Source organism: Marmota flaviventris, chromosome 9 (genome assembly GCF_047511675.1).
Source record: "Marmota flaviventris isolate mMarFla1 chromosome 9, mMarFla1.hap1, whole genome shotgun sequence".
Taxonomy (NCBI): domain Eukaryota; kingdom Metazoa; phylum Chordata; class Mammalia; order Rodentia; family Sciuridae; genus Marmota; species Marmota flaviventris.
In genome coordinates, this window is record NC_092506.1 from 45,526,651 (window position 1) to 45,540,504 (window position 13,854).

The window sequence follows — 13,854 nt, forward strand, 5'->3', positions numbered from 1 at the left end:
TTCTCAACTATAATGACTAGAGAAGACTTAGCAGTTTAGGACAAATTCCTGTTCTGCTACTTGCTGGGTGTGAATTGGGTAAATTATTTACTCTCCAAACCATTCCTAATCTATAGATAAATAATCTGTAGATCTACCAGTTCCATTGGTTGCTGCGAAATCAGAAGTGAGATATAGCAGGAAAAGTGTTTGGCATAAGCTGGGCGTGTTGGCACACATTTGCAATCCCAGCCATTTTAGAGGCTGAGGCAGGAGGATCACAAATTCAAGATCAGCTTTGGCAATTTAGCGAGACCCTGTCTCAAAATACAAAATAAAAAGGTCTGGGGGATGGTAATCCCCAGTACCGCAATAAAAATAAATAAATAAATGAAAGAAATTAACAGCTACCTGTGTTGAAACCCCCCTTGATTTCTTCACCCCTTATGGGACTGGTCACATATACCTTAGGAATGTTTTTACTCTATGTTTTTACTCAACCCTCCCAACCCGTCCTCTGTTTACTGGGACTTCACTTTAATTTTAACCAAATTACCAGACCTGAACATTCAGAAGTATTCTAGATTCTGGTTTCCCTAACTGCCAGAAACTTTTATTTAAACAATAGCAGCATAAAAACAAAAATTAAAAAACTTATAAGGGGTTGGGGTTGTGGCTCAGCAGTAGAGCGCTCATGAGGCCCTGGGTTGGATCCTCAGCACCACATAAAAATAAATAAAATAAAGGTATTATGTCCAACTACAACTGAAAAATAAATATTAAAAAAAACTTCATAAGCTCTAACTTGTATCCCAGGTCTCCCATACCTAATTAGTAAGGTCTCAATTTCTTCCCTTGGCACGCAAGAACATTCACAACCTGAATTAAAAAGCCTTTTTCTCAGTCCCTCACAATTAAGCCTCCAACCTAAAATCTGCTTCTCTAACATGTTGGGAGTCTTTCAAACCTTCACAAAGCTCTTCCCTTAGTCTAGAACAAATTACTTTCTTCTCTATCTTGCAAAAAATCCTATTTAATTTCCAAGGTTTAGCTAAATTTGCCTTTTTATTTATTTATCTATGCATATATTTTTATTGGTGCCTTATAATTACGTATAATAGTGGTATTCACTGTTACAGATTCATACATGTACACTGATCTCAGAAACTTTTATTTAGGGATTTAAATTTTTTAAATTTGTTTTATTTAGTTATGACAGAAAGACAGAATGCATTTATGCACTTTGATATATCATAAACAGATGGGATATAATTTCTCATTTTTCTGAGTGTACATGTTGCAGAATCATATTGGTCATGTAGTCACATGTATACATAAAGTAATAATGTCTGTTTCATTCTACTATCTTCTTATCCTCACATCCCCTCCCCCCTCCCATTCCCTCCCATCACGTCCCCCTACCTAATCTAAGGTAACCCTATTCTTGGGCTGGAGATGTGGCTCAAGCGGTAGCGCGCTCGCCTGGCATGCGTGCGGCCCGGGTTCGATCCTCAGCACCACATACAAACAAAGATGTTGTGTCCGCCGAAAACTAAAAAATAAATATTAAAAGTTCTCTCTCTCTTAAAAAAAATAAATATTAAGGTAACCCTATTCTTCCCAATAACTGCACCCCCCCAACAATTTATTGTGAATTAGCATCCGCACAGTAGAGAAAACATTCGGCCTTTGGTTTTGTGGGATTGGCTTATTTCTCTTAGCATGATATTCTCCAACTCCAACCATTTACTGGCATAATTTCACCCTTCTTTAAAGCTGAGTAATATTCCATTGAGTATATACATTTTCTTTATCCATTCTATCTATCGAAGGACACCTAGCTTGGTTCCACAGTCTAGCTATTTTGAATTGAGCTGCTATATTGACATGGCTGTATTACTGTAGTACGCTGATTTTAAGTCCTTTGGGTATAAACCAAGGAGATGGATAGCTGGGTCAAATGGTGGTTCCATTCCGTTTTCTGAGTACTCTCCATGCTGCTTTCCATAGTGGTTGCACCAATTTGCAGTTCCATCAGCAATGTATGAATGTATCTGTTTTAACACATACTCGCCAACATTTATTGTTGCCTATATTCTTGATGATTGCCATTCTGATAGGAGTGAGATGAAATCTTAGATTTGATTTGTATTTCCCTAATTGCTAGAGATGTTGAACACTTTTTCATATATTTGTTAATCAATTGTATTTCTTCTTCTGGAAGTGTCCAAGTTCCTTATCTCATTTATTTTTTGGTGTTAGTTTTTTGAGTTCTTTATATATCCTAGAGATTAGTGCTTTATCGTGGAGGTGCATGTGGTAAAGATTTTCTCCCAGTCTATAGGCTCTCTCCTGTTATTGTTTCCTTTGCTGAGAAGAAGCTTTTTAAAATTTGCCATTTTAAATGAAGCCTACCCAGCCGGGCGTGGTGGCACATGACAGGAGGATCACAAGTTCAAAGCCAGCCTCAGCAAAAGTGAGGCTCTAAGCAACTCATTGAGATCCTGTCTCTAAATAAAATACAAAATAGGGTAAGGTAAGATTACCCTATTTTGTATTTTATTAATGTCTGAGCACCCTGAGTTCAATCCCCAGTACCAAAACAAACAACAAAAAATAAAGCCTACCCAATTTCTCATAAAAAAAATAATTTTTTTTTTTTTTTCCTTCTTGGTATTGGGGATTGAACCCAGGGATACTTTACCACTGAGCAACACCCCCAGTATTTTAATTTTTGTCTGGAGACAGGGTTTCAGTAAGTTGCTAAGGCTGGCCTCAAACTTGCGATCTTCTTGCCTCAGCCTTCCGAGTTGCTGGGATTATAGGCATGTACCACTATGTCCACAACCTAAACTGTTTTTGTCTTCTTCAGGCTCCATGTATCATTTAATCTTTAAATAGAGCATTCTATCTATGCCTGCCTTTCCCAACAGACATACATTTTTTTTGAAAAAATATATTTTTTAGTGGTAATTGTACATAATACCTTTGCTTTATTTATTTTTAATGTGGTGCTGAGGATTGAACCCAGTGCCTTGCACATGCTTGTCGAGTGCTCTACCAATAAGCCACAACCAGAGCCCCAGACATACATTCTTAATTTAAATTTAAATGTTTTTCTATTTGCTCCATTATTATTACTCAGAGTAATTGTGGTAATAACATATTTGAAAAGTGCTCTGTGAAATATTATAAGGCAATAAATATGCCCTTACTTTTCCAGCTCAAGGTATGAATATTTTGATCAAGTCTAGGCATTAAGGATAACCAGCTTGTATTACAGCTTTAAAAAGAATGGGTGGTCCCTGAGCAGTCCATTCAAGTAAGTATCACACATAATGAGAAATCACACAAGATGTATTCCAGTTAAGAGTATCTGTAAAAACTTTTACTTTTGGTGTAACTTTTAATACAAGCATCTGAAGTCTTAGATAGACAGTAAAGTTGATCCTCTTAGGAACAAAATATGGCACGAGTTCCAGAAACAAGGAAAAAAAATATATTTTTGCATTTCGGCTTTTCAGTCACTATGCAATGATTATCGATTCGCCAAAGACAGTAACAGATAACAGAGAAAAGGAGATATGAGAAACATCTTTTATTTCTTCTAAAGAGGTGAAAATAAGTAAGATTTCTTATATTTCTCACTCGTAACTCTTAAAAATGCAATTTCTCTTTTCAAAGCACATGCCATCTTAAAAAAAAAAAATCTTAGCAATATACATTTGCACTCAAAGAAAAACATGCAGCGCCATTGTCTTCTGACAAAATCTGCATTAAAACCCCGCGGGACTTTCTGCAAATATGTTCCCCCTTTATTTAGGAACTCCAAACCACAAACATTCAGTGCAATATTTATTGTTTCTTATTTCCGTAGGAAACACAGGACCAATGATGTCTTCTGACTATAACTGTTTCCTGATGGTTGAGCAACAGTCTCCCTCTGCTTTATTTTATAAAGTATTCTCTTTAACTGATGTAAGGTACAACTAGAATTCAGTAAAACTTGAGAATCCAGGTGGAGGATGGAGGAGAAATACTTAAGGTCTACCCTGTGCCATAAACTTAGGGAAAAAATTTACACAGAACAAAACAAACAAAACCAAAAAAACAAAACAAAAACAAAAACCCTTAGATTTTATCAATGCACCCTTTAAAAAAGTGTTGTTTTTTTTTTTTTAATTTCTGAAAGCAGCTTAATGTGAATCAAAAGCAGTTCCTGAGTAACTGCAGTAAACAGTCTTTAAATACATATATATGTACACATATATATGTACATACATATACATATATATTTGCAACTTAGCTCATTTTGGTTCTGCCTTAATTTACCTCCCCAGAGTTTAGCTCAATCACAGTCCCTTCCTTCCTTTCAGTTCCCAATGTGCAAATATAATGGAATCTGCTCTGGGAGTTGGCATGGTGCAGACGTTTCTTGTTATTCCTTGTGTTCATCTGCATGTCTGACAGGCCAGGTTTCCAGAGACACTGCAGGTCACAGTTTTCTCAATCTCACAAAACCTGTGAATTCCATGGACCTCACGTCTTCTTCATCAAGCGCCGTGACTGCCACGAGTGTAGCTTGTTGTAGGCTGTCTGAAGCATCTCTTCTATGTGACTTACCAACTGAAAGACACAGCAAGACACTTAACCACAACTAGGCAAAGGCAGGGGCAGTTAATGCTCCCAACTCAAATTTGGCACAGACTTTCTAGAGTATTGTCCTAGCTGATCAGTACTTCCATAATCAACAAGGGATGTGCAAGCCCTCTGCAAAGGTATTAACAGAGAGATTTTGTTGTTTTTGTGGTTTTGGGGACTGAACCCTGGGCCTCACACATGCTAGGCAATCACTCTACCACTGAGCTACACCTGGAGCCTATCTGACACATTCCGTAGGGAAAAGTAAGGGAGATGGTATGGTACAGTGCAGAGGCCAGAATGACCTGTTTTGTCTCTGTTGTGATGTCTGCCCTGTCATTAACCAAAGAAAAGATATTGCGCAAGTTTTAACTGTGCTCTAAGTTGGTAATTTCTGGTTTTAAGACACTGGTCTGTTGACCAAGGCCAGGATGGTTGTATCAACATTATCTTTTACAGAACATATGAAAAATGCCTTACTCTCTTTTGCAGTGTTTGGGATCAAACAGAGGACCTCATACATGCTGAACAGGAACTTTATCAGTAAGTTACATTCTCAGCCCCCAGGAATTTGAATTTTAAAAGCCCCTGCAGTTAATTCTATTGCACAATTTTGTGAAGCATTTTTTAAACTGTTTTTAAGGGTCTTTTCAGTTTCAACATTTCAGGACTGCAATGTAGAATAGTAGGTTACAGAAAACTTAAATGGTTTAAATGCTTCAAATAATGTATAACATCACATCTTAGTTTAGGACTGTAGATCTGAGTGAAAAATTTTGCTCTCATCATATGTGTAACTAGATGTTAGCCAGATCACACTGACTGAGATAGAATGAATTGGAATATTTCATTAGAAGTGTACAGGGTTTATGTGGTTGGAAGTTAAATCTGTAAGTCAATTCTGGGAGGATGGGGATGGAGGCAGGGAGGTCCTAAAATACTTTTAGTGTTTCAATGATTTAGATCTGAGAGCTATAAAACTAAAACAAAAACTTAGGCTGGGGATATAGCTCAGTGGTAGAGTACTTTATACATAAGGCTCTGGTTTCAATACACAGAATACTTCCCATCAATCGCCCTCACTTGACACACCTATTATGATTATTATGATTGGTAAGGTTATGGTATCTGGCTGTCTGGAAACTATAAAAATCAGTTATTCTACTTGATAGGGAACAATACCAATTTGATAAACACCATATCCTTCTGTAAGGCTACACATGGTCTCAGAACCCCTTTCAATATAGCGCTCCAAACAATTATAATCAACTAAGAAGGCACAAGACTTCAAAACTTATTTGCAATGCTCGGCCTACTGTTGACAGACATTCCCAACTTCTTTTATGATTATAAATATGCAATTTTTATATTTTGAGAAAATGCACTTAGAATGCTTAAGGAATAAACACTTGGAAAAAGTCTTAAATAATAAAGATTTTTCAGTTTTTAATTTAATTTTTTTCTTTTTGTGGTATTGGGGACTGAAAGAGTTGTGCTCTATCACTGAGCTATCTTTTTATTTTTTGATATGGGGTCTCCTTAAGTTGCTGAGGGTGGCCTTAAACTTACAACCTTCCTGCATTAGCCTACTGAGTTGCTGGGATTACAGGGCATGTGCCATCATGCCCAGCTCATTAACCAAAGAAACAATATTGTGCAAGTTTTAACTGGGCTGCCCTATCTTGAAAACCGTTTTACAAGCTTTCAGTTGTAAGCTTTTCGGCAACAGAAAAGAACGAAGTATCTGCTTATTTACATCAAAGAAAGCACACTTACTACAAAGAGAAAGAAAATTAGGTCAAAATCAGATAGGTGCCTTACATTTGTGCTTAATACTGTCTTCAAATTTTTTTTTGGAATGGGCAGAGCTTTGTAACTTGGAATCGTTTCAAATTACTTTTCATTTTCACTACCTAAAAAAGATAGGAAACAAACTCCCTTTCTGATTCTCTAGTTTTTTATTTTATTTTTTTTTAAATAGTTTGTTTTAGTTGTAGCCGGACACAATACCTTTATTTTATTTTTATATGGTGCTGAGGATCGAACCCAGTACCCTGCACGTGCTAGGTGCGCTCTACTGCTGAGCCACAACCCCTAGTTACTGAAATACTAGGTGTTGTGTTTGTATATATTATTCTTCACAAGTCATCTCCAGAAACAATTGCATACTACACATAAACTATGTTGTGTGGTTGAAATCTGGCCTTTTAAAAACAATGCTAAGGGCTGGGTATAGCCTTTCATCTACATAAGGCCCTGCATTCAATCCGCAGCACTGCAAAAACAAACAAACAAAAGACAATCCTAAAAATCCTGGGCACAAAGTGACATTTTCACTTATTCATTTTACCTGCTGTAAACATTGGTACTAATTCTGCCTTTCCTTATGTTGCTAGGCTTGTGTTGCTTAGTTTTTCCAAATTAGTAATATACATTTTTTAGGAATATATACATATGTATACACATTTATACAAATGTATAAAGTAAAATATGGAGAGGTCATAATTCACCATGCATTTTTAACAATCATTTCTCCATGTTTTACTTTATACACTCAGAATATCTGAATGATGGTAATATCTCAGTACATTTCCTGATTGGTGAGTATATGTACTTTTTTATATAATCTTGTGAATGAATGACATTTTACAACTAAAAAACAGTACACTAAGCAACAGAAAAGAACAAAGTATCTGCTTATTTATATCAAAGAAAGCTCATTAGTTTACTACAAAGAGAAAGAAAATTAGGCCAAAATCAGATTGGTGCCTTACATTTGTGCTTAAATACTGTCTTCGAATTTTTTCTTGGAATGGGCAGAGCTTTGTAACTTGGAATCGTTCCAAATTACTTTTCATTTTCACTACCTAAAAAAGATAGAAAACAATGAATTACAAAGAAATCCTGAAAGAACATAAAAATATATCTATTATATCCTACTACTTACTCACAGGTCATCTTTGATATTTTGGTTCATAATTCATAGCCTTCTAGATATTTTGCTTTGTGTGTAAATGTATAAAAAAACGTACATGCTCTTACAAAATTTGACTTGGCTTAATGTGAATCTTTGAGTCAGTAAATACTCATCTAAGTCACTATTTTAAATAGATGTGTAATATTTCAATGTGAGAACATACCAGATGTTTCTCTTTTTGGTACCAGGGATTGAACCCAGGGGCACTTAACAGGTGAGCCACATCCCCACCCTATTTAATTCTAATTAATTAATTTGGTATCAGGTATTGAACCCTGGGGTGATTAACGTCTGAGCCACATCCCCAACCCTTTTTATATTTTGAGACAGGGTTTTGCTAAATTGCTGAGGCTGGTTTTGAACACACAATCCTCCTGTGTCAGCCTCCTGAGCCACTGGGATTACAGGCATGGGCCAGTGCCTGGTTATACCAGGTGTTTCTTTAACCAATCAATCCCCTTCTGGTAGATATTTAGGCCATTTCCAGTTTTTCTTTCTTACTAACAGAGAAACATTTCTGTGGTTAAATATTTATACACGTTATTATTTCCATAGGTTAAATTTCTAAATGTTGAGTTTCTAAGTCAAAGAACTTATGGAAGTGGAAAAAAAGGTCTCTTCTCTTAGCAGGTAGGCCAACAATGATCATTTTATTCTTCTGCAAATTACTGGGTGAAAAAAAAACTTTCATTGTTGCTTTATTTTAGTATTAGTGAGTCTGGAAATTTCCTAAGTTCACTGGCTGTCTGCATTTTTTAGTGAGTTGCCTCTGCTGCGTCTTCTTTTTTATTTTTTAAAAAAGTTTTTTTTTTCCTTCTTTTTTTCTATTTTTTTAAAATAGAGGTTGAATGAGCACTTTACCATTAAACTATCATCCCTAGCCTTCTTATTTTTTACTATGAGACAGGATTTCCCTAAATTGCTCAGGCTGGCCTCAAATTTGCAGTTCTCCTCAGTCTTCTGAGTACCTAGGGTTACAGATGTGATTATACCTGGACTGCCTATTGTTCTCCACCCCCACCACTCAGTACTAGGGTCCAAGTATGCTAAGCAAACATGCTATTACTGAGCTATACCTCCACCCCTTGCCTGTTCTTTTTACTGAGATCTTTATCTTTTTCTTTCATTTTCTGATTTTCGGTTTTTTTTGGTGCTGGGGACTGAACTCAGGGCCTCCAGCATGCTAGAAGTACATGCTCTACCACTGAACTGTACTCCCAACTTCTTATCCTTAACAAATGTTTAAAGAGCAAACTATATAAGGAAAGCTATTATTAATGCTATAAATATTTTCTCATTTGTCAACTGTCCTTTACTTGGCTAAAAGGGTTTTGGTGTTAAATACTTAATGCTGGTTTGGGGATGTAGCTCAGTGACAGAGCACTTGCCTAGCATGTGTGAAGCACTGGATTCAATTCCCAGTACAGAAGGGGAGAAAAAAGGCTATATTTGTTGTTAGTTCTCATTTTGGATTTTACTATCAATGAAAATGTATCAAATAAGTAATTTTACACATATTATTTGTTTTGGGCCACTGTTCTTCCATTATTTATTATGGCATGGAGTTATGTTTAAGTTTAAAATTATATGATCATAAATATAGAACTGATCTAGATCTGAGATTCCTAATCTATGAAATGGGTAAAACCAAAAATATGAAGACACAGTGAGGAATAAATCACATAACATATACAAAATAATTTTACCACTGTCTGGCAAATGGTAAATAATAAAATTTTCCAATTTCAAAATAATATCTCATGAACTCACTACATAATAACTAGCTGTGTTTAAAATTGATTCCAACCTTTTCTTCTAGGAATGGTGTATTAACAGGAAAACAGGACCAAAAATGCCGCAGAAGTTCTCCAACAGCCACATACAAATGTTTCAATTCGGACTGAATATCATTTGGCACCATCTCTGCAAGAGAAGGAAGAGGTCCACAGGACAAAAGTTATTTTCACACATGTATAATCTTTGAAAAAATGATCACTCAAGGCAATAGTGGTGTGTAGTTCAGTGGCAGAGAACAAGCTTAGCATGCATGAGGCAATAGATTCACTTCCCAGTACCACATACCAATCAGCAAAGATCCCAGAAGTGCCCCAATGAAAAAACAATTAACTTTAGCACTCCCGTGGTCTTGTTCTTTAGAGCTTATTTAAGCAAAGGTATAGCAAAAAGTGGCCCAGCACATACGGTTTATGGCTTGCTGTGTCCCTCCCTGCATAAGTGCTCCTCCAGGTGACAGTGCTGTGATGGTACTACTAGCGGCACTACTTGAGAGAACCTGAAAGAAAGGAGACATAGAAACTGATTTTCTGTCTTTTTGCCGAATTAACATTTCCATTTATACCAGAAGGTCAAGTGTTTATTTCTATAAAATTCAGCAGCTAGAGAAAATTATTTCCCTTGAGGCCAGAAATAGTTTGTGTAGCAAGAGAAAAACCTGTTTTCTAGAAATACAGTTTTCCCTTATTAGTAGTTTTATTTTCTCTGGTTTTATTTACCTGTAGTCAACTATGGGATGAAAATATTAAATGGAAAACCAGTAACAAACAATCTTAGTTTTATATTGTGCACAGTTCTGGGCAACATAATGAAATCTTGCTCTGTACAGCCTAAAACATGAATCATCCAGTGCATCCTTGCTGTATATACTATCTGCCTGTTATTAATTAGTAGCCATCTAGGTTACCAGACCTACTGTTGTGGAACTTTTGGACTTGTCTAACCCCTATTTTACCTAATAATGGCCCCACATGCAAAAATAGTAATGTTTGCAATTCAGACATGCCAAAAGAGAAGTCAGAAGGTGCTTACTTTAAATGATGAGGTGAAAGTTCTGGATTTATGGAAAAAAAAATATATACTGAGATTACTAAGATCTATGATAAAAACAAATCTATGAATTATGAAGGAAAAAAAATTCATGCTAGTTTTGCTTCTATACCTCAAGCTGCAAAACTTATGACCACAGTGTTTGGTAAATGCTTAGTTAAGATAGAAAAGGCATTAAAGGCACTATGCACAACTTCTGGAATCCACTGGGGGACTTGGAAGGTATCTCTTGTGGCTAAGGAGGAACTACTGTAATTGGCAAGTCCATAGGAACTAGAAACTCACTAACTTTTGCCTAGTTAAGTCCTTTCTTTCTTTTTTTTTTTTTTAAAGAAAGAGTGGGGGGGGGAGAGAGAGAGAGAGAGAGAGAGAGAGAGAATTTTTTAATATTTATTTTTTAGTTCTTGGCTGACACAACATCTTTGTTTGTATGTGGTGCTGAGGATCGAACCCGGGCCGCACGCATGCCAGGCGAGCGCGCTACCGCTTGAGCCACATCCCCAGCCCCTAGTTAAGTCCTTTCAGAAGCACTACTTCAATTCAACTCTTTACCATTGTAGGTAAAATTGAGTTTATGGAAAGCAAACAGGTCAAATAAAACATTCAATGGAGTACGGGAATGCAGCTTGATGGTAGAGAGCATACCTGCCATCATCAGAACAAAACAAAAAACCCCTCACAACCGGGGCCTGCCCCCAAAATATGTTAACATGTATCCCTGATAAGTGCTGGAGGTGGAGATGGGGAAGAAAGATAATAGAAAATTTATCATTTGTTTTTAATTTTCTTTCTTTTTTACATTGGTGAGGATAGAACTTAGGGCTTCGCAAATGCTTGGCATGTGTTCTACCCCTGAGCTACATCCCTAACCCCTTTTTATTTTGAAGAAAGTGAATAAACAAAGCCAAGGGGGAGAAAATATATTCCCCATGGTGTCAGTATTAACATTTAGGGACATAATTAATCCATTATTCAATGAGTGCCTAACAAGTGCCAGGGCCTGTGGCTCTAGGAAGGAACAAATCATTTGTGGAACAACTCAAATCAGGGCTTCTGTGTCTAAAATTTTGCAATGGAGTTTTTACATGCAGAAATCCATATGTATGGATTAGATTAAAAAATACAAGATGTATTAATTACAAAAGGAAAAAAAAATTGGTGGAGAAACCAGCAGATACTACCTTAAATGATCAGAGTTAATATTATAAGTTAGAATATGTGGGGCTGAGGCTCTTGCTCAGTGGTAGAACATTTGCCTAGCACAAGTGAGGCACTGGGTTTGATCCTCAGCAGCATAAATAAATAAATAAATGTTTATCACAAATATATATATACATATAAAATAAAAGTTAGAACATGTGAATTCTGATATGATGCACTGAGGACACAACATAATTTCTGTAGTATTAGCGTCAAAAAATGTGTATCATGAAGAAACATTAGAGAAACTTAAGTTGAGGATATCCTACAAAATACTGGCCTATACTCCTTAAATGTCAAGGTCATGAAAGACAAGGAAGACTGAAAAATTGTTCCAACTTAAAGTTGAGATTAAAGAGACAAGAGAACCAAATATACCTCATGAACCAGGTTTGGCTGCTAGATCAAGTAAAATTTTTATTATAAATAACTCTAGTGATATAATTGGTGTGATTTTATTATTATTATTATTTTTTTGGTGGACACAACATCTTTATTTTTTTATTTTTTATGTGGTGCTGAGGATCGAACCCAGTGCCCCACGCATGCCAGGCGAGCGCGTTATTGCTTGAGCCATATCTCCAGCCCATTTTTATTAAGACCTGTTAGGACAGATAATAATAGTTTATCAATGTTTATCTATTTATTTAGCAATGCTGGGGATTGAACCCAGGACCTTGTGCATGGTAGTAGGCAAGTGCTCTACCACTGAGTTATATCCTCAGCCAACAATGTTAACTATTAATTCTATAACTGTACTGTGTTATTTAAAACAATGGCTTGGCTTTTTGGAAACATACATTGAAAGACCTAGAAGTAAAGGGAGATTACATTGTTAATTTACTTTAAAAAATGGTGGGGGGTGTCTAAAAACACTTTTTGCAACTTTCTGTAAATCTGAGATTATTTCAAAACAAAAAGTTAAAAAGGTTCCAATGTGGGATAAAATCCACAATAGGTCTATACTAGATGCCTTAGTGCCTTCAAAAATAGAAAAGTCAATTCCTCTCTGTACATGTCGAAGACTGCTTTACAGAAGCAATAAAATCTGAGCTGATTCTTAAATAAACACTATTAGTTTCTATGGGGCAGAACCAAGTCTTTGGGCATTCTAAGATGATATAAAGCATAAGGAAAAGCACAGGAAGCATGATAATGATGTGATCAAAAGAGTCTGGATATTTTAGAGTGATATAGAACTCAAGTTGTGTGTAGAGGGAGTGGAGACTGGCTGAAGATGGAATTGGAGAAGTGGGTTAGGGCCAAAGTACAAAGGATCTTTTAAAAGAATTATTAACATATTAATGGTACAAATTAATGGGATTCACTGTGATATTTTATTCATCCACCCTTTTACCCTCACTCCTTTCCCACCCACTAGTGCCTAGTAATTACTCTTCTAATTTTTAACGAAAAGAATTTATAGTAATGTTGAGGAAAATACATAGTTTGCCTAAACCAAATTGACAGAATCAAGAAATACTGAAAGAACTGATAGAACTTGCCAGTTAACTGTAAGTGTGAAGGGTGAGAAAAATGGAAGACATAATGATCTCTATTTTACATATTCTGAGTTTGAGGTCATGTAGACTATCCAGAGAATGAAGGTAAAAAATAATTTGGCAATTTCCCTAATAAAACCGACCGAGTGTGTGGAAATAAAAACTTAGCAATCACAAAATTCATTGTTTTTCATTACCTTCAGATGCTTCCTAAATATGCCAAATACCTTTTCTCTACCTCCTTTTTTTTAAAAGAAATTATTTTTCAGGAATAGGTCTCTAAAGCCAATTAAAATATTAGTTATATACTTCAAGCTGGCTGTGCTCATAAATCGAGGAAGTAAGTATGGGAACTACACAATATAAGTCACCTACCTGAGTTAACTTGGGTGTGTAAGCTTCCATTTCTTGTCTAATACTTTGAAAAGAATTAATAATGTCCTGACTCGTTGCATACTGTAGTGACTGAATTGGAGTTGGACCATGATAATACCTGAAGATAGCACAGAAGAAGAAACCAGTCATACATAGTAAAAGTACTCTATTTCTGTCTTTTAACCCCCACCCCCCAGCCCCGCCCCGCCTTTTTGGGTAGCAGGGATTGAACTCAAGGGCACTCGCCACTGAGCCACATCCTCAGCCCTATTTTGTATTTTAGTTAGAGACAGGGTTTCACTTTGGTTCCTCTTGCCTGAGCCTCCCAAATAGCTG

The 13,854-nt window shown here is 36.2% G+C and overlaps 1 protein-coding gene across 1 annotated transcript in view; it reads right to left on the minus strand.

Moving 5' to 3' along the window:
- Positions 1–3,345: 3,345 nt before the first annotated feature.
- The window catches only part of Gtf2h1 (general transcription factor IIH subunit 1), a 35,279-nt gene continuing 24,770 nt past the window's right edge, over positions 3,346–13,854 (minus strand). Inside the window, exons 11-15 of the mRNA XM_027942377.3 lie at positions 13,519–13,636; positions 9,800–9,890; positions 9,405–9,520; positions 7,395–7,487; positions 3,346–4,605 (exon numbers count right to left, since the gene is read on the minus strand). Coding sequence (XP_027798178.1) covers positions 4,519–4,605; positions 7,395–7,487; positions 9,405–9,520; positions 9,800–9,890; positions 13,519–13,636 — 505 coding nt within the window. The 3' untranslated portion in view covers positions 3,346–4,518. The remainder of the gene's footprint in view (positions 4,606–7,394; positions 7,488–9,404; positions 9,521–9,799; positions 9,891–13,518; positions 13,637–13,854) is intronic.